Source organism: Sceloporus occidentalis, unplaced genomic scaffold (genome assembly GCF_023333645.1).
Source record: "Sceloporus occidentalis isolate IW3139 unplaced genomic scaffold, rSceOcc1.0.p SCAF_335, whole genome shotgun sequence".
In the NCBI taxonomy this organism is placed as follows: domain Eukaryota; kingdom Metazoa; phylum Chordata; class Lepidosauria; order Squamata; family Phrynosomatidae; genus Sceloporus; species Sceloporus occidentalis.
Window position 1 is genome coordinate 335525 of NW_028317315.1, and position 26837 is coordinate 362361.

The 26837-nt window shown below is 37.5% G+C and overlaps 2 protein-coding genes across 2 annotated transcripts; both read left to right on the forward strand.

Moving 5' to 3' along the window:
• The first annotated feature begins 1085 nt into the window (after positions 1-1085).
• On the forward strand, positions 1086-3251 carry LOC149274363 (keratin, type I cuticular Ha6-like). Its single transcript, XM_089505599.1, has 7 exons — positions 1086-1385; positions 1486-1568; positions 1835-1991; positions 2076-2237; positions 2337-2462; positions 2788-3008; positions 3185-3251. The coding sequence occupies exons 1-7, from the start codon at positions 1086-1088 to the stop codon at positions 3249-3251; spliced, it is 1116 nt and encodes a 371-aa protein (XP_089361725.1).
• A 2518-nt stretch (positions 3252-5769) lies between these two features.
• Positions 5770-8420, forward strand: LOC149274364 (keratin, type I cytoskeletal 19-like). The gene is made up of 6 exons (XM_089505600.1): positions 5770-6354; positions 6624-6706; positions 7212-7368; positions 7696-7857; positions 7957-8082; positions 8169-8420. Exons 1-6 carry the CDS (start codon positions 5770-5772, stop codon positions 8418-8420), a joined length of 1365 nt encoding a protein of 454 aa, XP_089361726.1.
• Positions 8421-26837: the final 18417 nt, after the last annotated feature.

The window sequence follows — 26837 nt, forward strand, 5'->3', positions numbered from 1 at the left end:
AAGGCGGAGGTCTCGTGCTCCCACCTCCGCAGTCAGAGCAATGGCGGGTGGTGGCAGGGAGTGGAGGAGAGAGAGGAGCGCAGAGCGGTTGCTGAAAACTGAGCGATCGAGCTGTGCCTCTCTCTCTCCTCCGCTCCCCGCTGCCTGGGTGCTGTGCACCCCGTGTACCTACCTCCGCACTGCCCTGTCTACAAGTGTGAATAGAGAAATATTATGAGGTAGGGGGACTAGATTTGGGATAGTGTGTTTATATAAATATGGTGGAATTTACGATGGAATTTAGATTTTAGTCACTAGCGACAAGTACAGAAACTAAAAGATCCATTTCTCTAGTAAATCACAAACTAAAGCAAAAAAAGAAAGTTATTTTTGTTTAATAACTTCCCTATTGTGCTGTTTTATGTAAGTGGGATTCATGTTCAATATTTACTGTACCTTGAAGATGTACTTGATTGACTCTCATCACACTTTTGAAGGTATTAATATACTTTCATGTGTTGCCTCTCCTTAACAAGAGTCACCAGTCATTAAGAAACAGCCCTTTGATGCTTTAATGATTAGAATAATTAGGGAGTGACAAGTTTTGAGCTGCACCAGTGACATAAAGGTATATTACCATTTCCATGCTATTACAGACTGCAATTGTGCCCACCTTCTGTGATGTTTTCAAAACTATACAGAGAAATTTTAGGTCAAATTTGGGGCTTTTGAAATTAATTGAACGCCTAAGTCATCATGCAAAAGTGGCCTGACATCTTCAACACTTCCTTATGTCACCTATATAAAAAGACCCAGAATAAGGGACAGATTTACTTCACTTCTACTCAAGCTTCTATATAGCCTGTAAGTCCAGAAGCAGCATTTCTTTCATTATGAATCAAGGCCAATACAAACAATATCACTCTTCATCTGGACTCTTCAAGGCAAGCAGCTATGGCAATGGTCACTCTACTAAGGTTTCCAGCCACATCTCACCAGTCCACCATGGAAGTTCCCATAGTATGTACCATGGAGGGTTTCATAAGCATCACCATGGTTCTACCAGTCCTCATGGCGGATCAGGTAAACCAAGTGTGTACTCCAAGATGTCAACTTTTGGTCATGGGTATGATTATAGAAACTTACAAGGAGGTCATAGTTATGACAACCTCAATTTTGGAGGACACAATGGCTGCAAAAATGATGGTCTGTTCAGTGTCAATGAGAAGGAAACCATGCAACTGTTGAATGAACGATTGGCTTCCTACCTGGAGAAGGTCCGTTCACTAGAGCAGGAGAATGCTAACCTGGAGAGCAAGATTTGTGAGTGGCATGGAAATCAATCGCATGCAGTATTGCCTGACTTCCAAAATTACTTCAAAATTATCGAGGAACTCCAGAGTAAGGTGTGTTAAAGTAGGGAATATATATTTTTATCTTTATTTTGTTTTGGTCCAATCCAATACAGAGAAGGAGAACTGAGCTTTAACATAATATTTATTACAGATCTCTGCAGCTAATGTTGAAAATGCTAGAATTGTTCTCCAGATAGACAATGCAAGCCTGGCTGCTGATGACTTCAAAAACAAGTACGTCCGGAATTGGATTATATATCTTATTATTATTTATTGTTTTATCTAGTGCCATCATATTCTGCGGCACAGAATATACATGTGTATTAGTAATGAAAATATTTTAATAACATACTATGAACACTGCAAGTGGAATTCATTATATAAAATATCATGATAAAGTTTTGCTAAATATAATTATTCCATAACGATGACAAAGCTATTGGCTGTAACTATTGTATCTCAGTTCGGCAAACTAATTGGTTTATTGTTGGTCTCTTCAGGTTTGAGATGGAGCAGAGACTGAGGAACAATGTTGAAGCAGATATAAATGGTCTGCGACGAGTGCTAGATTGCCTGAATATAGAGGCGTGTGATCTACAAGCAGAGCTTGAGAACCTTCAAAACGAGCTTCAGCAGATGAAGAAAACTCACGAAGAGGTAATTTATAGGATACAATAATTAAACAGTCAATGTTCATAGAGCATAAAACACTGATCCAATTTTATTTATATATCAATGTAGGAAGTGAACTGTCTACGCACTCAGTTGGGAGCCAGGATCAACGTACAGGTGGAAGCCGCTCCATCTGTAAATCTAAACAGGGTCCTATCTGAGGTCCGAGAGCAGTATGAAAATCTGATGGAGAAAAACCTGAGGGAGGTTGAGAGCCTGTTTCTTTCCAGGGTAATATACTTTACTTTTTCCAAAAGCAAATTAGTAAACTGTGAACAAATGACTGATTTTGACTTTTTTGTAAAAAAATGTATCTCTTTGCTGAAACAGAGTGAGGAACTGAATCGTCAGATGTCATCTGGTTCTGAACAGCTGCAGACAGTCCAAACTGATGTCATTGACCTCAAACGGTGTATTCAGACGCTGGAGATCGAATTGCAGAGCCAGCTGAGGATGGTACGTGTTGTCTTCCAATGTGGTTTCTTTGTGTTTTCAGAATAGGCGGCCTCCATGAAATGCATTTGGAAGATTATGGACTGTGGCAAGGAACTTGTAGCAGAAACTATTTGGAAATCAATTAAATGATTATATTATTAATTTAATATAATCTGGCCCACTGGTGATAAAAACCAGTTGTACACGCTAGAACGTCTTCTGCATTATTTCATCTGGCTTACCCAGTAATGCCTCTTTGTTTCTGATACTAATTTACCAATATGTTTATTTCTTAATATGTTGTTCTGTGTGTGTATCAAAAGCATATTCAACCTTCTGATTACAGAAGTCAGCCCTTGAATGCACCTTGGCAGACACAGAGGCGAGTTTCAGGTCTCAGCTTGAACACTTGCAATGCATGATAGACAACGTCGAGGAACAGCTGACACAGATCCGCTCAGATCTTGAGTATCAATTTCACGAATATAAGATTCTAATGGACCACAAGACACATCTGGAGATGGAGATCGCCACCTATAAATCCCTGATGGAGAGTCAAGACTTCCAGTATGTAGATCAGGCATCATGGTAGAACATTGTTCAATATTTATTCATGTAAAAATATCAAATTTCAATACAATCACCTCAACGGTACAGTGTCCACTTTTATAGATGTAAAATTCATATAATAAGGTTGTGGTCAGTGTCTAGACAATAAACTGTAACATTTATTTTTTTTACAGTGTCCCGGATAGTGAACTCAAAGTTTTGAAGGAGGGTGAGTACGAAGAGAATGGAATGGATAATTAAGGCAAATTAATGGACGTTGACTCAAGGTGGAAGGTCAAGGACCTTAAACATTACTTGGGCCATGAATATGAATATGCTTACCTGAACTTAAAAATAGAATTCTAGCATTTTATTCCAAGTTTTGTATCACAAATGCCAATTTTTCAGGGTCCATCAAATCCGTGATGCGTCTTGAAGAGCCAATGGTGCTAGGGCCCCCTGCCCAAAGCTCATCGTGTATTCTTTCTCTTTGCAGTATCTGTTAGCACCTTAAGACATCATGTGAGTTCTCACCATGAACCCGAACTCGGGAAAGTAGTCTCCAGCCAGGAACAGGAAAAATAAAGAAAGCGACGCTCCGAGAAGATGCTCGGATAACGATTCATAGAGTCCTCAGACCTTCATCATCTTATATCGCTTCAAGCTTTAGCCAGCAACTTCCTAGCTATCTTTTTTTCTTTTGAACCCAGCTCCTTTCTTATTATACCGTAGGAGTTCTAAAATTGTATCATGCTTCAACTCGGGTGTAATTTATCACTAGCAATTCAGCTTTACCTTGACTTTGTCACTTAGAATGTTGGAAATTTGAATATGACCAACAGAAGGTGGTATTACTATGTTTTGAGTCTGTGGTGGGAAAACTGAACTCAATATAAAAGGGATGGCTCTGCTAAAGTAGGAGAATTCACACCACTGACTGACACACCTGTATTTAAGTAGGAACATATGTGTAATTACTGTCTACCGGTTTTCAGTTTTAACGTATAAACCTACAGATTCTTTAATGAATGTACCTAAACTTAAAGTAGGTCTTTGGGATACAGGTGTATGTTTTATGGGCGTAGACGGATTTAGTAATATGAACAGGAGAATCAGAGAATAAGACATTGACCCAACTTTGAAATTAACTAAATCTGTTTGGATACATATATGGGTTGAGTGTACAAGATTCAGATCTCCTAGTTTTGCGCTATGGAAAATAGGTTGCCTTTTCAGCATTCATAAATAAACTTTTCTTGTGTATCATGTAAACTTGTATTGTTTTTGTTCGTTTTGTGCATTTGTGTTTGTCCATTCACTTGTGTACACAGACAAAACGTTTCTACTAAGAAAAACGTGCATTTCAGTTATGCCTCCTCTCAACACAGACCTTACATTTATAGTTCAATTATTGCTTGGTCTGTTCCTTAATTCTTGAATGTAAAAACATAGCTTCTGTATAGCAACCTACTAAGGAACTATTTAGCTGTAACACAAAAACTTTACAAAAAAAGACATGACATTTCATTAATTTTCTAAAAACCTGGGACAATTATACATTTTAAGACAAACATACAAAATACACATTTCATGAAATTGTCATAACAAGTCAAAGTAAATATCTTATAGTTTTCATGATATATAGATTTTTCAAGGCTTAGGGGCCCCTAAATGGTGCACAAATGTGTCCTTTGACATTGGTACCAATGGCATCTTCTACCAATAAGATACAAGGTGCTTGTATCACATCACCGGACATTTTGGTCAATAATTAGCACCTAAAGATTATTGGGTTCTTTTTTTCACACATGTGGAATGATATATATAGAGATACAACAGGATAGATACAAGGAGAGGTAGACCACTCAATGCAGCTTGTAGGTGAGCCCCAAGATTATGTGTTACCCCTCTGTCCACAAGCCCAAAATCTATACTAGGTGGTGGATCAGAACACAGTTTCTAGTTGCAAAGGACTATATAAAACTTCCACATAAGAGCCAGTGCCTCACACCAGGGCTACCGCACTATAACTTATCATACATCAAGGACAACCACTAACCTTCTTGGCTCAACCAAGATTAAAATGAATGGCACTGCAGAAAATCGATTGCCTGTCCTCTGTTATAAATAATTGTAAAGTCCACATCTCTTAATCATATTCTAGCCTCCTCTAGACTTCATCCCTGAGTATAATAATATCCGGGAACGAGAGCTGGTCATGCTGTTCCTCAAGCTATCCTGTTCTGAAGGACCTTTTGTTATTGCAAGTAACTCCGAGAGTAATGTCTTTCTGTCAATTAAATATCTCAAAAAGTAAAAAAGAAGTCTGTACCAATATTATACTTTATAATAATTATATATAGTATATATTGATATACTTTAACAATGGTTAAAATCTAAAAGAAAAAAGAATGACATTTTAAATACTTAGATGAATACACGTCGGCTTTAATACTTCTATGATGCTACATTTCAATGCTGTTAAGGTGTGGTGAATTAGTCTGTTAGTATGTTATGCTTCATTGCAATAAATTTCTAACACATCGCTCCCTTCTGTGATCTCTCCTATGGAATCAACAAATGTCTTTTATATCAAGCACAGTAATGACAAAATTAAATTGCAAAAAGATGCTTGTGAATGCCCCATAAAATTGCTTTGTTGTATGTAACGCCCCTTGAATTTTGTATAAAAGCAGATGCAAGGAAACATCAGCACATCGACCGAATTCCGTCTATGCTTCAACTAGTGAGCTCACCTGCATCCTTTATTTCCTTAAACATGAGCCACTGTATTAAGTCAACCGCTGGATCTCTCAAGGGAAGCGGCCATGCTAGCCATTCTTCCAAGATCTCAAGTCATGTGTCTTCAGTCCGTCATGAAGGATCTCACAAGCTCAGTCATGGGGGTTCCCATAAAGTCCACGGTGGAGGATCCCACCTTTCTCTTCTTGGGGCATTCCACTTAGAACACCATGGAAGCGCTCACATTTCTCACCATGGAGGTCATTTCAGAGCCCCAAGTGTTCATGGTGGATCAGGTGGAAAAGGCATCTCTGTCTCTAAACACTCTACTCTTAGTCATGGATGTAGCTCTGGAAGCATGCACAATGGTCATGGAAGCCACCTTGGCAGTGTTGTGAGCCACGGGGGTTGGAAGAAAGATGGTATGTTCAGTATCAATGAGAAGGAAACCATGCAGCATTTGAATAATCGTCTGGCTTCCTACCTGGAGAAGGTCCACTCCCTAGAGCAAGAAAATAACCAGCTGGAGAGAAATATCCGGGAGTGGTATGAAAACCATCAACCCAGTACTTTTCCTGACTTCAGCCATTTCTTCAGGACTATCCAAGATCTTCAGAGTCAGGTAATATTAAATGCAAACATTTGGCATCATTTAATCTTTTGTCGATAACTATTTGCATTTTAAGAATTATTGATAAAAACCTGATCGTTCTCAGGTAATCCAATTGCTAATCATTTAGAGAAGAGTAATTATATAGAAAATGGTATTCTAACATTTAATACTGTAATTTCCAAATACACCATTTTTCAAAGGGAATAACAATTATTTTATGGAACCATTCAACAAAAATGTGTATTTTAAGAAGTGTTTGTGTTTTACTCATTGTACAGATATCTGCAGCTGCTGTGGAAAATGCAAGAATTGTTCTACAGATAGACAACGCCAGACTGGCCGCTGATGACTTCAGAAATAAGTAAGAAGAAGAGGTGGAACTACCTTCTAGCAGAAGTGGTAGATGTTACAGTGAGGTCATTTAAACAGGCATGGGATAGGCATATGACTATCCTGATAAACCAAGGACCACATAAGGTCTGAGGTTTTTAAAGCAGTAAAAACGGGGAGATTAGATGAGTTGAATGGTGGTTTTCTACTGTAAACTTCTACATAATTACTACAGTAATATATGAATATTATGATAAAATGCGATGACAATGGAATGCCAGAGGCTAACTAATTGGTTTGTTAGTTGTACATGATAACTAATTGGTTCATTCATTAAAGGTCAAGTTGGCTGGATGGATTAACCCATTAATTTACCTGGCAGGCTGAATTTTGAGAATCGACCTGCCTAGATGTTAAAGTTATTATTTGGTGTCATCAGTTACCTTATTTTTATATCCAAAGTAATGTACCCTAATTTTGGGAAAGTCAATTTGTGGTTTATGAATTTGTAATATTTCCTCCATCTTTTGCTACAGATACGAGATAGAACTCCGGCTGAGGAACAGCGTAGAGGCAGATGTGAATGGTTTACGCAGAGTTCTAGAGGGACTGAAAGCGGAGATTTGTGACCTTGAGTCACAGGTTCAAAACCTTCAAGAAGAACTGCAGCAGATGAGGAGGAATCATGAGGAGGTAATATATTCAAGACCATCTCCTTTATTCTTTAGTTCCATTGAAGAGCTCTAAAGGTATCAAGTTGAAAGAATAAAGGAGAAGATGTTATGAGTGGTAGGAAAAACTGAGGATAGGTGGTTTTGGAAAGAAATTCCAATATTGTTGAGTAAGGCATGGCAAAAAATATGGTCACCTCTGTGTCTCAGTTTACCCCTACATATGACACTCATGACATCATAGCGTATCATAACATCTTTCTTTCTTAGACTGTGACGATGCATAAAACTAATCTAAATGTTCTAGGCCAACAATTCCTTAACAGCCCGTTGTTTCTCTTGCATATAGGAGGTGAACTCTCTGTGTGCTCAGTTGGGTGCCAGAATCAATGTGGAAGTGGACGCTGCTCCTTCTGTAGATCTAAACAGAGCCTTGTCTGAGATCAGACAGCAGTACGAAAACCTTATGGATAGGAACCTGAGGGAGGTTGAGAGCATGTTCCTTCAAAGGGTACTTACTTCACTCATCATCTTTCACTAATTGTTTAACCTATGGAATAACAACAACAGTGAACTAAAATACAGCTATTTTATACACCAATTTTAATAGAGTGAAGAGCTGAACCGTGAAGTCCTTTCAGGTTCTGCGCAACTACAGTCAGTTCAAACAGAAGTCATTGAGCTGAGGCGCAATGTCCAAACTTTGGAAATAGAGTTGCAGAGTCAGCAGAGTATGGTATGTATTAAAGAAATAATGAAACAAACAATCATTTGTTACTATACTAGCTGACTCATTTATCATTGTTGTCTGTTGTATTGAAGAAATCCGCTCTTGAGGGCACCTTGGCAGAGACCGAAGCCACTTACAGCTCCCAGCTCTCCCAGTTGCAAGGTCTGATCAACAATGTTGAATACCAGTTGTCACAGGTCCGTTCTGACCTGGAACACCAGATCCACGAGTACAAAATCCTCATGGACCAGAAAACCCACCTGGAAATGGAAATTGCTACTTACAAACGTCTCATTGATGGCCATGATATCCAGTATGTAAATCATCATTCCTTATCTAGATAACGAAAATGAGCTTCTTAGTAACAAAGATCTGTTGTCATGCTTGCTCTTGTTGAAGGCTTAATAATATTTCAGTTATATTTTTTTTATCATTTTTGAACACTAGAAACTTAAAAACACGATCAGGAGAAAAAATATTTGTATTCGATTGGAATACTTTCTATGAAGGGTAGTGGTAAAAGGGTTCCAAGTACGTGATATGGATAGTTAGTTTCCAAACTAAAGATAAGAGACAGGCTTAATAATAATAATAATAATTATTATTATTATTATTATTATTGTCTGATTTTATAATGAATACCCCTGAGTCTTTTAATGATATTGTTAATTAGCTTTAAATGAATTAAATGAAAAATTAAAATGTATAACTCTAAAAAACTTGTATCATTTCAGTGTTTCAGGACATCAGTTCTCAAGTGGAAAAGATGGTAAGCTCAACGTCTTTCTATTCTATAAAACAGAAAACAAAATGCAATACTTCCATACCAAAAACAGCTAGCTTGATAATTGTTCCTAAAGAACCCAACTACATTACAACATTGCTTTTTCTAGTGGAAGATGAGTTTATTTCAAACTTTTACGTATAGAGAAATGTCACCGTTATGATGACGTAAATGTTAAATGATTTGGAAACTAAAAGACATCCAAAAATTCCCTTCAGTCTAAATAATATACATTTTCTTAATCACTGTAATTAGTTCTTCTCTTATAAAGCTAGATCAGAAAATGATCAGCAACAAGAAAACCTATTTTTTTGTCTCTTTCAGGATCTCACCACCACTCTATGAAATGCTAAAGTGAAAAGGCTCAGAAAAGAGGAAATATAAAACCATATCTCTATAAGAATGAAGGAGATCAGAACGTTTTCAATCTCTTGTGTTCTTTCTCCTGGTTTAGTGGACCATTCCTGTATCTCTTCTCCTGACAAATTAAGTTTGTATTTTGTTTAGTGTGCCTAAGTATTCAATAAACTCTTTCTGTCTCATCAAATGCCTGTCCTGCTTGTTTAACTGGATTTTTTAAAACATTACTCTGATTTTCTAAAAGATTTATCATATTTCAGAAAGTACCAACACATTTTTTCATACAGGACATTCACTTTATTGCTTCGGGTAAATACCCCATGACATTACACATTTTTTACAAGACACACTGAAACGGGACATTGCCAGACATGAATTTGGTGGGAGTTCAAGTAATTGAATAGCAATCCTTGGATAGATTGCAATTGAAAAGTGATATAAAACCACCTGGGTACAATTAACCTTTTGGCTTAGTTAATGAGCCCCTACACATCCAAAACTGTGTTCCTTGGAAGATTTGCCTTGTTGGTCCCCACAGGTCAGTTTTAAGAATTTTTTTGTTATTTGTGACTCCTTTCACTTTTTTTGAGCCTAGACGGAGAAATACCCAAACCTGGTGTCAGGGTAACACCCTACCAGCCTGGACTATGTGATAATTATTTGTTGTCATGTCTACCTGCAGCCACTAGTGGCCACCCTTCCTTCTCAGGAGCACCCCTTTCTAATTACTTGGGACAGCTGGGCCCCGTTACCTGAGTTTAGCCCTACCCTTTTATATCTGCTCTGCCCTTCAGTCTGGGCCTTGGGCATTGTTTGGCTTGGTTTCCTGTACTTCATTCTGATCTCCTGTATATGACCTTGGCTACGTTCATGATCCAGATTTGTGTACCAGACCCCGGTGTGTCCCAGACTTACCTACCTGACAAGCCGTTTCCAAGCCGTGTGCCCTGCCTGAGGGCTTCCAAGTCATGTGCCCTGCCTGAGGGCTTCCAAGCCGTGTGCCCTGCCATTCTGAGTTCCCCTGTCCTTGCTACAGTTCCCCTGTCATCGCTACAGTTCCTCTGTCCTCGCTACAGTTCCCCTTTATTCTTCGATTCCAGTCCTGCTTTTCTGTCTGTTGTGTGCCTAACAGTTATGTTGCTGGTCCTGACACTTGGCACCCAATTAACTATTAACATCTGATTATAAAAGTACACTATAGCTGTGATTGTTGATCTTGAGATGGGGGTGAATGTTATGTGTAAAGTTACGCCTTTAAGGTCCATTAGCCTGTGGGACTGGTACCTATAAAATCTATACATGTTTCAAAGGCTGGAGTCAAGAGAACACCAAAACTGAATGACACAGGGTTTCCCTCTTTGAAGCCATTACCGTGGCTGTGATGTAGCCTTTACACCTATGATGATGGAAATAATCACATACCCAATAATCAAAGCACTTAAACATTGAAACGGTTCGTGGGAACAGGAAAGCAATTTATTTCATAATAATTGCATACATAATATCAGAGGCTATGGTGACATTTTCCAGAGTATATTTTATGAAAATCTCCCACTCTCCCTTTTTTGGCACAACCAACTGTCCTTCACCTAAAATTAAGAAACATTTGGCGAAAGGAAACATCAAAGAGGAGAAAGACTGATAGGAAAAAAAAGTTTGGAATCGGATCTGCTATTAAGAGCGACTGACTGGTGTATTCCATGAGAAATAATGTGTAAAAAGGGGTCGGGAGATTGCAGGCTAATACATATTCTGAACCTGCAATGGGTTCCTCATAACGGGCTCCTAATATCACTATTTCTCAGTTTCCTCTGTGCGAGATCCACTTACACTCTCTTTGGTGCGATAACCGTTCCCGTCATATTACGTTAGCTTCCCTTTCTATATCACAGTTCACCTTCCCTTTTCCTTTCAAATTTGTAACATATGATAAGAAGCCTCCAGCAGTTCTAGCTGACATTGAGTGAATGCAGGGAGGAAGTGCTTACTCATGGAATCAGCATTTCAATCAGAGACACTGGAGTGCCAGCTGAGATGACTGCAGGAAGTGCAGAATGGAGTAAGAGATCGGAATGGGAAGCCATTGAGCTACAAGCTAGATGTTTATTTGGGTCGTTTTAAAGATGCTAAACACATCATGGTCAGAGGTCAACATAAGAAGTAACACCAACAAGACATCTTATGTGTGTGTTTTGCTTTTTATTTTGTAAATGTGTTTATTTAAAAGTGAGTGTTGGCAGTAGAGTTGTTATGAAGGGCCAACACTGACAAGGTGTGAAGCAAGGACTGAGCTGGCTCTTTATGATGCGTCATTCAATGAGTGAGGAGACACTGGAGAAATTTCACATACTTGACTATACTTTATGCAGCCTTCCTGCAGTAGAAGTTCACTGAGGTTAGGCCTTCATAATGTATTCTAAACTCTCTTGCCAACTGTCCTACCAACTTCCAATTTAGTGAATAGCCCCTTGCCATGTGTTCTTGAACCTGCTAAAATAAATCAACAATCGTTAACTCATCTGTTCTCTGTGTTGTTTCATGTAGTAGTATTGTCATTGTTTAAGGCCCATTGAATTTCTAATTTTGCCCTCCATTATAATTTTTTTCTACCTCTCCTTTTTTTATATAAGCTCTCTCTTCCCTATCTTGACCTCCTTCTAGATCTCAGCTCCCTCCCCCCTACCCCTTGCTAGGTTTCTTGCCATCTCGCCACCCCTATGCCTACAGAACACAGTTTAAGTGAAGTATTGAAAAACGCTTCCTCAGGGGATATCACAAAAAAAGCTGGCTTTTTGCCTCCTTCGGTCTGCATTTCCTGAAATGTCTCATGTTGTGACATCAAGGAGTTTATTTCATATACATTGGTAGAAACTCAACTCAGAACACATGAACACAAAGTCCTACTTTGCGCTAATTCTGGGCTAATTTCATGCTATTGGGCAGAGCTATTGGCTATTGGACTCATTGTGTGGGCTTGTCTCTAATATTCTGTAAAAATTGAGAATTAGGACAGCTTTGAATGTCCTGCAGAAAGAAAGTCTATTACATCTGACCCTGACCTAGCCCGTAACATTCAGATGAGCAATAAATATTATTAAATATTGTCATAAATAATTGTATCCAGTCTAACCTATATAATCTGGATAAAATTGTAAATAATTTAACATAGTGAGTCATATAGAGGTGAATTCAAGTCAAGACGAAAAATGTACTAGCACTACAGTATAGGAAGTCACCTTATAAATAAAAAATTTACTAGTTAGCATACCTGGGAACTTCTGGGCTCCGGCTACCCGGAGCCTTCCCTTGCGGGATGCGGCCAGGACTGCACACTGACGTCAGCGGGCAGTCCTGCTGAAGTTGGTGGGCGGTCCCTTGACGTCAGGTGAGTTCCCGCTGAGGGCAGCGGGAAACACCCCCATTTAAAGGAGAAATAGGCGGGGAGTGGGGCGTGTCAAGACCCCGTTCCTGCGACCCGGAGGATTTGGGTCTTGACCCGGAGAACCGGAGGAGCAGCACTCAACCGGCAATCTCCGGGTCAAACCCGGAGAGTTCCCAGGTATGCTAATTAGCAAAAGAAACAGAGCTAAATTGTTCCTGAAACTGATGCCCCAGCTGCAAAAAAAACTTACATCCTCACAGACCTCTAAAACAATCAAGTAAGTATAAGCAACTCTTTCACGAGAACTGGTAGAATGTGGTAGGCCCTTTTCTGTTCCCTAGCATTTGTCTCGTGGAGTCAGGATTTTTCGACTTTCAACCTCTTCGGTGATGGAGAGAACTCTCACTATTTTTGAATGACCTGGGAAAAATAATGTCACATTAATAATCTTTAAAGAATCTAGTTATTCAATTTTAGTTTCTAACCACACAAGGTTTGACATTATTGCAAAATACAAAAGTATGCATATACCCAATAAAAAAAGAAGAAAAAATAATGAATATTGAGATGGGATCTTGGGAAAAAAATATATTTTTTTCATTTCCCCATCTAATTTTGAGGTTACAGATGTTTTACAGTGCATATGATTTCTATTTAAAATAATAATCATTATAATAATACAGGTAAAAATGAGGTAGAAAAAAAAAAGAAATTAACCGTCTTTGTGTATGTTTTTTTTAATTGGTCTTGTAACTATATGTTTATTTTATTTGAAGGATAAGATTCTTTATTGTCAGCTTTATTTTTAAATTTTATTTATAATTTTATATTTTATATAAAATGTTATTTTTATTTAATTTTATATTTATTTTATTTATAAATGCAGTGCCTACCTTCTACTCCTGGAACTCTTGGAACACTGTAGAGTGATATAAAAAATGTAGTCAAATTAACATTTAGCTTTATCAGTTCATTTAATAATTACATAGTGAGACATTTTTAGAGTCTAGGACCGGCCTTGAATGATATATAACTAAACAATTTTGTAAACACTCTATTGTAAAAGTACTTATATGATATAGAAGGATACTATTTGAACCACTGCTTTTGTCTTAGATATATTATTTTATATAATAACCCTTTACTAAAGGTTTCTTCATAAATACCATTAATGGCTGAAATGCAAAAGATGAGGGCATGCCCATAGGGATATTCCTACAGGAGTCATGTAGGACTCCAGCCAAGTCAACTTTCATCCAACAACCTTCCTAGATGGGGACAACTCCTGCAATGCAGAAAATGCTGAAGAAACCCACAATTAACACAAAAGGTGCAACTAACATGGGTTGACAATCTACACTTGTGGCTGCTCACTTACTTTAACATCGATTTGATTTCTTTTAAGTGGTAAATATTTTTTTCAGTAGTCTTAACAGTTTCCTAGTGACGGCTGGTATTTACTTACTGGATGTCCTGTTCATCGAGAAGACGCCGGTAAGTGGTGATTTCTCTCTCCAGATGCATTGTGACATCCATTAGAACCTCATGGTCGTAGCCCTGTTGCCTCTGCTTGTCTCTTATCTGTGAAAGCTTAGCCTCCACTTCGTGAATCATGGCTTGTAACTGGGACAGCTGGGAGCTGTAACTGGCTTCTTTCTCTGTCAAAGTGCTTTCCAGTGCTGAATTCTGCAATCATATATAGAAGGAATGGTAAAGTAAACTGAATTGTTGCCATCATTTCTGCTGGTCTCTACCCAGATCTGTAAGCTTCCTTGAGAAAGCTCCCCACCGCCTGTGTTCAAGTAACTGAGAATATGGAATACTTGTAGCTCGGCTTTTTTTAACGCATCCTGGTGGTTGATTTTTTTTCCTATCAAAGGAATTATAATTTTATTACATATAGACCTAATATTATTGTACTATTTTTAGCACATGCAAGGTTGGTGCTATAACTTATTTTGGAAAGTCTCTGTCCCTTCTCCTGAATTCACTTGTTTGGTCACATAAAGGAGAACTTGTCAATGGTGCCCCAACGGCTCGGCCTCAAGGCAGCTAATTAGGTCACTTAAATGGTAGAGGTCACCTTGAGCACATAGAGTTAGGTCATGGTTAGGTTATGTTTGAAGATGTACCATGCTTAGTTGACTCTGCTTGTCTATTTCCATGGTTTGGACTATCCGCTTCAGTTCAATCATCTCACTTTTCAATGATGGCAGTTCTTCTGGCGAGCCATCTGACTGCTTTTTAAGTTCAGCGCTCTAAAGATGAAGAAAGAATAGAAAAAGATAGATTGTAAGCTCCTTCGAGCAAGGCCCTCCTCACCTGTTGTTTCTGTTACATACTACTTGTAATGTCTTGTCTACCCATTGTACAGAATACAGAATTTGATGGCGCTATATAAATAAATAATAATAATAAAGTTAATTTTCCCCACCCTTAATGTACTTGCTTAATGGATTCGCTATAAAGGTTTATTCTTGATAGTTGTTATAGAAAAGGGATAACTAGATGGACCCTGTGCTCTGCATTTGGTGTCAGATTTAGTTACAGAACAGAAATATTAGGTGTTCAAGGTGTCCAATAATTTATCGTACTCAACAACTTTTGAATTTAAATGGATCATCAATATTTAAGAGGGGGGATCTCTAGATTCATTTTACTATGTGTCAATTCAATTGGCTTGAAACTCTTTAAATAACAATTACATTAAAGACAGGCAAACCTTCTCGATGAACCATTTCTCGGCTTCTATTTTGTTGTTCTCCATCAGTTCTTCATATTGTTCTCGAATGTCGGACAAAAGTTTATTTAGATCCATTGATGGAGGTACTTTCACTTCCACGGTGACTCTGGCCCCAAGCTGGCTCCGTAGACTATTTACCATCTTCAGAACACATGCAAAAATAATATATATTATCAATTGTATATATTTCTGTTACATTTCTTTAAATGGCGGCTCGTTCCACTAGTTCTTTGTTGGATTTTCTTTTTCAACAAAGAAGACTAGACTGGCGATACTTGCACTATTATACAATTTAACTCGATGGATAGGGAACATTATCAAATAAGCTAAGCCTGTCCTTGTGTTTTAACTCAGTGGCCAGCAGAAAAGGGAAATGGATACAACTGTATTAGTCCAGGTGAAGATGGCGTCTTTAGTTGAAGGTGATACCTTTTATTGGGCCAACAGAGAAAAACGATTTGCAGCATGAGCAATTAGAAGTTCGGAAGTTTCTTCTTCCACTTCATCTGATGAAGAGACATCTAAGGGTTCCAAAAGCATATGTGGCTGCATCATTTTCTATGTTAGCCCTGTAACAGGTATCACCTACGACCAGTCAGTAAAGACTTTAAAGGGTAAATTTAAGACACTTTTTGCTCCATTATATATACATTGAGGATGCATTCAATATAACTGCCCCTTAATGACATAGTGTTAGTGTTAATGCCAAGTTTTCTTGACTCTATACATTACATCCTCGTTGTTTTTCTTCATGCTTAGCAAATCTTGCTGATAGTTCTGATTCTGGTTGTCCAGAAGCTGAACTTCTATTTGGAGATCTTGAAGTTCACTGCGCAAGTTCTTTACATCAAATTCAACATCGTTTCTCAGCCGTTGTTCCATTTGACACCTTCAAATAGACAAATGGACAACAAACAAACAACAATGAGGAAAGCGATAACTCTATTTACTAGAGCACACTTCTCAAAAAAAGGTCCTTGCTCCTTCCTAGCACAGCAGAAATCCAATATGTCCCCTGATGAAGACCGGCAGGTCATTAGCTGTGGTCTTTATTGGTTATTTGTTAGCATTGTTAAGCCATGGGGTCATCCTTCTCCTCTTACATGGGGAAATTATTGACTGTGGTAATAAAAGGAATGCGACAACAAGCCTAGCAGGCCTTGCATTATGCTGACCATAGATTGGTGGTAAAAGGCAACAAGTTCCCACAGTATCCGAAGTCACCATCTTTATTCTTGGACGTTTGGGATATGATGTCATATTCTGGTGCTTCTTTTCTTAATGATGTACAGCTCCCAGTCCAGTGGTTGGGGAGATCATTTATCTCCATTGTAACCACCCCATTGAGCAGAGGCACCGCTTAAAGCCTAATTACCCAATAGGGGTGCCACCTCACTAAACCAGCCAATCTACACAGTTGCCAACAAAAGGGTTCAATAGTATCTTGTATCCACCTAGTTAACAGATATTTTTAGCTCCACTCTAATAAACTATTCCCTGCTGTATTTACGGATCTGCCATTTTCTTTCTACCTACTGAAGGGTGAAGTACTTACTTGTTTCGGAAATCACCTGCAGCCAGGTGAGCATTATCAACTCTACGTGCGATCCGTGTGTTCTCTGAGGTTGCTACCAATACCTAAAGAAATGAATAATACATTTTATTGGGTTTAATGATTTTGAAATGTGGTGTACATATTGTGACACCAAAAAGGATGCTTGTTTTGGGGCCACAATTTAGAGCGGGTACAAAAATACTGGAAGCACCCAGGACTCTGAATCTAAATCCACTCCAGGACTAGCCGACAGATCCTCAAAGTACCCAAACCTGCCAGAGTTTAACATGAGGCATGATTAACATAATGCTAATATAGTAAAAACTGTCATATTACATCGTTATCTATTAAGCCGCATCATTTTATTATTTTTTCATATTAAATAATCCTTTACCATTATTACATAAATGTATGCTTCAAAACAAGTATTTATTTATTCTTAATTCATTTTTAATGTTTCTATACATTCTTTATATCTGTTTTTTATTACCATTCTAGTACATTTATTTTATCCAACTATATACAAAGCAATCACATGACCACACACAATAGAGACCCCCAGATCTGCCGATAAAATAGGTTTAATATAATATTAAGACATTTTCTATGCTACTTATATACAAGAACAAACTGAAAATAAAATCTATATATAATCAGTTCTTTTTTTAATGCTTCTATTGTATTGACTCAAGGTCAGATAAACTATAGTATTATTTTTTGCTTAAAGCTAAATAGAATTTTTATTGGCTTAAGAATACTTTTTTACTTCTGTACACATTTATATATTTTGTTTCAATATAATTTCAATATTATAAAAGCACGTAAACGATCGATTTATGATTAGTCTAACCAATCATTTTGTCTTGTTCATTTGTTTTACCTTAGTTTGGAGCTCTTCAATAGTTGCGAAATAATGGCTGAAATCGGGCAACATCTGTGGGCGATGTGTGTCGCACCACTCTCGGATCTTCTTCTCCAGCCGGGCATTCTCCTGCTCCAGCGAGCGGACCTTCTCCAGGTAAGAGGCCAAGCGGTCATTCAGTTTTTGCATGGTTTCCTTTTCGTTGGCAGTGAGCAGGCCATGCTTTTTCTGGTCATTGTATTTCCCAAAGTTCACATGTACTCGACTGTAGACAGATCCGTGGCTAAAAGAGTGGTGCTTGACAACCGAGGTCGCTTTGCTCTCGGATGCTTTTTGGACGATAATAGGTTTCTTCGGGGTTTCATGATTGACCTTTTTGAAACCTTGAGGTTGGATGGCAGAAATGAGACCAGCAATCCTTGGAGAGAGGTTACCATGATGGTTGCCTTTAAATTTTCCAGCGAGTGAATTATTCTGCTTGATGCTATAGCTCATGATGACAATACAAGCTTAAGACGATAACCAGCAAGTTCGTCAGCGAAAAGACTAAATGTTTTCTTCTGTTTAAGAACTCCTTTAAAAGCGTGTTGATGGGCGTTGATTAAAAAGCTTTTATCCTTTATGAGCCACCTCTATTACCATATAAACGTCATTTTTTTTTCTTTTTCATCCAGTAATAAGATTTGTGACACTGCGTAAAAACATCAGTGGGTGGTGAAATCATGATCTAAACACATTTACAGATTTGTTGCAATGATACACATAAGGCTTTACCACACCCGGTGCAAATTAGCATCAAAGGAGAAAAAAAAGACAAAATGTTAACACACCTACTATAAATGTCTTGGGTCTTAATAATGGTGGACATGGACATGGGATATGTCATAAATATTAGTGGTATGGGCAATCAACAACAACAACAACAACAATAATAATAATAAAAACGACAACAATAATAATAAAAACAACAATACTACTACTACTAATAATAATAAAAACAATAATAATAATAAAAACAACAATACTACTACTACTACTAATAATAATAAAAACAATAATAATAATAATAAAAACAACAATACTACTACTAATAATAATAATAGTTGCTTAAGGTTTAATAAAAATTGTATATAATATATAATATACTACTGTTCAAAAGTTTGGGGTCACGTTTATTTTTTTTATTTTATTTTTTTAAGAAAATCTAATTTTGTCTATTAAAATAATAAAATAAAATAAATGCTTCAGAAATAAATCGCAGATGTTGATAATGTTGAAAATTCCTTTTTATACCTGGAAACGGCCTATTTTCATAGGTGTACAGAGCCCCTTTATCACACCCATCACCCCTGTGTTCCAGTGGCACGATGTGTTCACTAATCCATGTTTAAGCTGAAAAGGCTAATTAATTATTAGAAAACCCTTTTGCAATTATGTTATATATATTATATATGTATACATATATAGATGTTTATATACAGTGTGTGTATATTATATGTATATATATGTTTTTACTAGATTTTTACTAGACTTATAAAATAATATTTTTTTACTTTTTTTAAATTTATGCTAAAAAAGGAAGTTAAACAAATGCAGTTGAAAGGGAAGAGTTGGTGGTGAATTTTAATTGTTTGCCTAAAAAGTTACAAACAATTTAAAACAAATAAAAAGTTTTTGTAATGATAAGTATACTTGCTTTCTGTGATCTGGGGTGATGATGAAGATAATGATGGCCATTATTAAAAAGGCTGTGTTTTTTAGCAGGAGAATATTTAATTTTCTATCATTATCTTTTCAAGAGGACATATATAAGCAGTCCTAACATATAATCAATCAGCTGTTTAATGCGCCATTAAGTTTTGGGGGAACCCATTAGAGAAAGGAAGGGTGAGGCTTATTAAAGTGTGAAACACTCATTCTTATAATGTTCTATTATCATACTGTACTAGATACATAAATTATCATATATAAGTACAGATAAATAAACAAAACATTTCTTACATGGCATCTAAGCCTCTGACCCTCTAGGACTGAGTCCTTTTGTCATAACATTTCTCCACCTTTGAAATATTCTTACCTATTGTACGTTGTTCAATCCATATATCAAAGTATGATCACCTATGAATGCTGTATGCCATTAAGTATCTAGGTTGGTGTCCCTGGGTTAATGGGAAGTGTGTTTCACATCACAAAACACCTTTCTGTTTTTACCATAAATAACTAAATGGCGTTCCTAATGTTTTATTTAAAGAAAGCTTGATTAGTGGAAGTGTTCCACGTTGCCCCAACACACTGTTCAATGAATAAACCTTTTATAGTCAGGAACATTTCATCTAACTGAGGTTCACGTATTATGGAGGGCCACCTCCAGCAAGCCTAAAATGGGAAGCTAGTAAGATGAAATATGTCTAGAGTTTTATAGATAAACCCCATATCATATAGATTTACAGACACTGTCCCTCTATCCCGTGGAGCTTCTGCACTGTCCCTCTTCTGCAGACAGTGTGGATCATGGGCTAATTGAGAGGTCCTCTGATGTCCTTTCACCAGCCCGAGGAGCTGTAAGATCAAGGAGCATCTGTGTTGCTCCAATGCAGCTCTTACGTGGCCACCTCTTGATACTCTGAAGTTAGTCACCATATGGTGGCTTTTCGATTATGGTAAAAGGGCAGACCTGCCTCCAACCCACCTTCTCACATACAACCCAAACCACAGCAAACTCTTGACATGATGGAAAGTTTGAAATACCTTCTACCAAGTGCACACATTCAGTTTTATGCTCACTACCATCTAATGGGCAGATGTCCTTCTCTGGACATTCATGATCAGGCCTGTGGAGACCATGCATAGTTGCATGGACTGTGACAGCAGAAAATAACCAATCGGCTCATCTTGTTTGCCATTTTTGAATCAATTGTTACTTAATTGATTCAATAAGATCTTAAGGGTAGCATCCCAAAATTTCCTTAAATTCCTTTACAGCGTAGAACCTGCCCCAAAAGTCTATTCCAGTTATTTACTACCCTTTATCACAGCTTCACGCCGTCATGAAATCAAGGTCAGAGAACACCAAGAGAAACACTTATTCATGAACTTATCATTACAAAACAATTACTTAAGATCATAGATAATACCCCGTATAACTTGTTTCCTTGGGGATTACCGTAGATTTAAACCATAGGCACGTGAGAGAAGGCACATCACGGCTCTTAAACTTATTCCACTCATTGTGCTGTGTAGTATTGTATTCAGTGAAATACCACGGTGTTTTATAGAAGCTCTTTGAGAAATCATATGGATTAATATTTTGTAGTGGATTATAAAGGATGTTCTAATACATTTTTATAGGCCATGTTTTCTTTGTGTTTTGGATTAAAAACCAACAAAGAACAATATTGATCATAAACCAAAACAATAACGTAACAATGAATTAAAAGCCATAATGGTTACACCTTAATGTCATGGGTGTATGTGTGATTGTGTGTGTGACAGTATTCTTAATGGAACTTATCATGATGATAAATTCCCATGTGTATTTAAATTCCCTCGCTTGCCTGATTGACCAGAAGGGCAATTGCCTCGCTGTTATGTGGCAGAGGGGCTGGCGCCCCCTGGACGTGCCACCCTAAACCTAGGCCGAATGGCCCCAGCCAGAATACACCACCACAAACGGTGATTAGAGTAATAATAGTAGTGCTACAATATGGGCATCTGCCTGAAGCCCTAACCGATCTATAATCCATTCAAACTAACCATTTAGGGTCCAGAAAAGGCTTTCGTGTATTGCATTTTATTTTCTTCCTAATACAAATGCCACCTATTTATTATTTTTTTATTATTATTTTTATTTATTTTTTTTATAAATTTGTTTTTCTTGGATTTAGACTTTGTAAACTTTTTTAGTTTTTAGTATGAATAAAAAAAAATCCAGAAAATTAAAATGCTTTTTTTTTTTATCAGAAAATGGCACACTAACAAAATATAGAAACACTAGAACACTAATTTAAATTGATTTAATCATCAAAATCTGTCTCTTTCTGCTACTGTTACTAGGCCTTTATTTATAGGTGGGGATATATATACGCATTAAAAAAGCCCCACAGATTACAATTTAGACACAGATCACAAAGGTGCTGAGAAATAATTTTTTATATTTGTTTATGTCGTTGTTATAACACGGTAGGTTTAATGTAAATATTCATGTTTTTTACCTTAAAAACCACACAATACAACAGAATGCTGGAGCCCAAAGTTTATTGTAAGGAACAATCAGTACCATAACTGAATAATTGTCTTGACAAAACAGTCCAAAAAACCCATCTTTGTTTATGTCCTATGACATGTGATCACAAATGACTGTTCATGATCATTGTGACATCATACATGTTGTGCTTAGTGGGTCACACTGTTACCTCTGTGTCATCTGGCGTTAATTAAACTACTTCCTCTATAGTGACTAAATTCACGACACAACACATTGTTGAGTAAGTCTATAAATCTGGAATCTTTTCGTTTACTGCTATAATTAATTACGGCCTATCCTTTTCTGCGGTTTTAGTTCAAAACTCATAAAATTTGTATTAACCCATAATGTACAAAAGCCATTGAGACTATGTAAAATATGTATGCCTGGCCGTAGTACTATTATGGGCCGTAGTAGCTTCATAATTTCGTAATACACAACTTAATCCAAACTGGAAGACCTCGGAGTTTATCCTAGATGGACATCATAGAGGTGTCCAGATGTCAAAGTGCAATCCTGAAATTCTGGGACTCCACCTATGGACTTACCTATGGACTATATGCTAATACAGTCATAAGGTTCTTGGTTTCTAAAGAAGAAGTCGGCAAAATATATATTTTGAAAAAAAATGCAAAAGCCGTCTTTTCCACCCGTTTCCATTGCAAATCCTGTGATAGCATTGGCGAGCGAGAAAGTGGGTAGAAACAATATTGTTTCCACTGACAACCCAACATATGCAACGTTTTCTGGAACGTCATAAATGTTGTGAGGTCTCTTGCTATATATATATATATATTTCCACCCATTTTCAGACGTGACTACACTTTTCACCTGGCTGTGGTCTAAGGTATCATATTACCCTTACTGTTATTGGCTGTAGGTCATCCGTATAAGAAGAACCCCATCACTTTCATGCTCCTGAAGAGTTGTGACTAATTAAATGCAGACTTGTTCCATAACTTGAACAACGTCTTCATAATCATAATTCAACTGGTAAGAATATGTCAACTTTACAGATGAACATAGGTAAAAGTGTTCCCCACAAACCGTAGAATGCACCACATACTTGTTACCTTCATAATTTTACATTTAAAGCAAGGCTCATTTTGGAGAGATAATAATTAAAATGGTTCTTCCATAATTTAGTGTGATAAAGTTGTTTCTGGGCTTTTTATTTAAGAATTCTTAAGTTTCTTTCTTTTTTTTTGCTTTGTTGTTTAGATTTTCCGAAGAAAGGTCTTCCCTTATTTACTTTCAGCCTCAGGAGTTAGTTCTGGAGTATGTTCTTCTTCTGCTGGCTTAGGATCTACAAATGTAAAAGACATTTGCAAAAACCCAATAATTAGCACAAAAAAATAAAATAAATAATCTGAGCGTCACACATTTCTTTTCACTAAAGCGCAAAATTTTACACCATGGGAAAATTAAATAACATTTATCTCTTCAACAATTTGACCTTTGGGTCTTATTAATCTCTTTTCCTTTTCAAAGCTAACCATGGTTGGCCAAGTAATAATGTAAGAGACTGAATTAGGTTCCTCCATTTTGGACCAGTGACCTATTGTCCATGATGCTTCAGCTTGGATCTTCTAGTAACAGCTTGGCAATCAATAATTTCTCAAAGGGCTTGGATCAAACTCTTTTAGTACTACCTGGGTTTTACTGAACACCTCCCCAAACCCCAGTGTCCAGTGCCCAGTAAGATAAAGACAAAGACCCAAGCGAGATCTCTGATCTCCATAGTTGTGCCATTAACACCATGGAGGACTGTGTAGCGCTCTATTGACTGCAGAAAAAGGAACTGTGCATCTTTAAGATACTGAGCTCACGGATATGACATCATATCCTAGCTCCCCGCAATGATCATGTGGTCATGGAGCGGGTGGCTTGGTAAATGTGCCACTGATTGTACATTACTACATAGGTACCAGATTCAAATTCAAATTTTCTCTCTATTTTTATGGTTTGGTATACTCTTCAAACTATGTTAGCATTGTATAAATAGTAGTAACAATAATTATATATATATATATATAATTTTTTGTTATTTAACAGCAAAGGTGTAGCAGTGATAGTGCTGGCACACTAATTTATTCAAGTAAATGTGTTTTTACCTTCTGAGACTGTAGTTGTGTTATTTTCGATACGCCTACAAAGGAAGAATCACAAAATATATCAACTAAGAAAAATCTTCACAAAAACCAAACTATTCACCCCGCAGCAGTCTATTTTACAAAAGGTATGTCAGGTTTCAGTGATTTGAAGGAAAGTTTTTAGACATTATTATCTTTATAATGTGTATAGAATGTTCTCCAACTCAAAATAATTAAGATATTTCAAATCCTTTTTTTGGTGTTTCAAATAAGAAAGGGTTTCAATTAAGTCTGTCCCTCAAGCCTATACTAGATGTTTTACGTACTTGGTGTCATGTCCCTCCAGTAGACCCTTGTAGGTGGCAATCTCCTTCTCTATGTGGCTCGTCTCGTCCATGAGTCGTCGGTATTCAGAGTTTTGCCGTTCCATTTCAGATCGGATGCGTTTCAATTCAGCTTCCACATTGTCGATCATTCCCTGAAGAAGGTTGAGCTGAGATCTGTAGGTGGATTGTGTCTCCTCCAAAGTGCTCTCCAGAGTTGCTTTCTGCATTTCGAAAGACATTACAAGAGAGGAGGAAAAACATAAAACAAAACAAGATATATTATTAAAATAAAAGAGTGGTAGTTAAAGAGAAAATGCACGTCTTTCATCCCCCTCTGTAGATAAGCAACTGGCATTCATTGGATAGGAGAAAGGTCCAAATTTTCATTTGAAATTGTTTTTTTTCCCTCACTTTCTCTCACTCTATCTCACTCTCTTCCTACCTTCCACAATAACCTCTTCCCTGTCTGCATTCTTCTCTCCTCTTCAGCACTTTTCAGTGTGCTTGCTCATCACAGTAGAGCCTCAGAGCCACCACGGGGACAACTTCTTCTCCCATTCCAACAATAGGGGGAACTGGGAGAAGAGGTGGCCCCCAATGGTATGCGCAGAGGCTCCACACACTCATCCAAATACTTCTGCAACAGGACAGAGCCTCTGCACACACCACGGGTACAACCTTTTCCCTGTTCCGCCTGTATTTGTTGTCTGAAAACAAATGGACCACAAACCAAAAATGTTTGGTCAGCGTGTCTAGTGGCTACTCATCTGCCTAAAAACATTTGGTGCAACTCTTAGTGATGCCTTTCTATCTTTCTTGTGTACATTTTGTTCATATAATGCTTCCTCTTCTTCCCTTCTTTTCTGGAGACCTCCACTACAAATATGAGCATTTTTTGCAATGACATGAATTGCAAGTCTAATCACTGGGTTTTTTTTGTTTGTTTGTTCACCATGCTCAGCTGACTTTGCAACTCGATTTCCAGGGTCTGTATACGGCGCCTCAAGTCAATGACGTCCACTGGTACTGATTGAAGTTGTTCGGCACCAGATGCCACTTCACGATTCAGCTCTTCACTCTTCAAGATAAAGGAATATATTCAAAGGAGTAATAATTCTAGCAGAAACAGCAAGTTTAGTTATCCGATATCTGCTCATGGCATAGGTTAATATTTGAAATATGTTCTCCTGTCCTGGTATGTTTTATGAGTGTTCATGTTACTGTTAATTTGGTATCCTTCCTTTATCAGGACTGTATATATAATATTTCTTTTACTGCCGCTAATAGAAATAAGATATTCCATCGGTGGAATGTTAGAGAGTTACGAAGAGAACTTAGTTACCCTTGCAAGGAACATGCCCTCGACTTCCTTTAGATTTCTCTCCATTAGGTTTTCATATTGTTGTCTTATTTCCGACAAAGTTTTGTTTAGGTCCCTTGATGGGGCGGCATTCACTTCTACATTGACCCTCTGTCCCAGCTGGGCTTTTAAATTGTTCACCTCCTTTCATAAGAAAGAAAAAAATAAGATATACCTTTAATATCCATTAATATCCATATCTCTATATCTATATAATCTGTTTTAATAATAAGTCACCTCTTCATGGTTCTTTTTCATTTCCTGATGCTCTTCTTGCAGGTTTTGGACCTGGGCCTCTAGGTCACTTGTCTCTATCTTCAATCCCCCCAAGGCTCGACGCAGACCATTCACATCTTCCTCGACATTGGCCTTTAGCTTCAACTCAATCTCGTACCTTTAGAAAGGGGAAGATATCATGGTGATGGAACGGCTGATTACTAACTTATTAACAATACTAACCTATACTTTCAATTCTCTCTTCAAATGTAACTTACTTGTTTCTAAAATCATCCAACGCCCACTTAGCATTGTCTATATGAAGAGCAATATTAGCGTTTCCAGTGGTAGATGTTGCAATCTATAAAACAATAACAAGCAAATAAGGGGTTTGGTGCTTTGCTACTCAGGAATCTCATTAAATTAACATTGGATATCACCATCTCGTTAAGTACCATGGGTTTATGAAGAATAGGTAAATGCATTCACATGTTTTAATTATCATTCTCATTAGACTTATGAAGATCCCATAATACCAGTAGCACATATTGGTTTCTAGACGTAAATCTACGTCGTGGCACAATATGGGCTGCAAGTCTTCTGTTATAATCTTAAGTATCTCCAAAACATAGTAAGCTTACAAGCCCTTTGTACTAGCATGATACTACTCTGATTTACAATACCCATGTGCAAATAGTCCCTTAATTATTTTACCTGAGCCTGGAGTTCCTGTATAGTTGAGAAGTATTGGCTGGTGTCAGGGAGGGAGCAAGGCTGATTGCTTGCAGTCCAATCACGTATGTTCTTGTCCAGCTCGGCATTCGCTTGTTCCAGTGA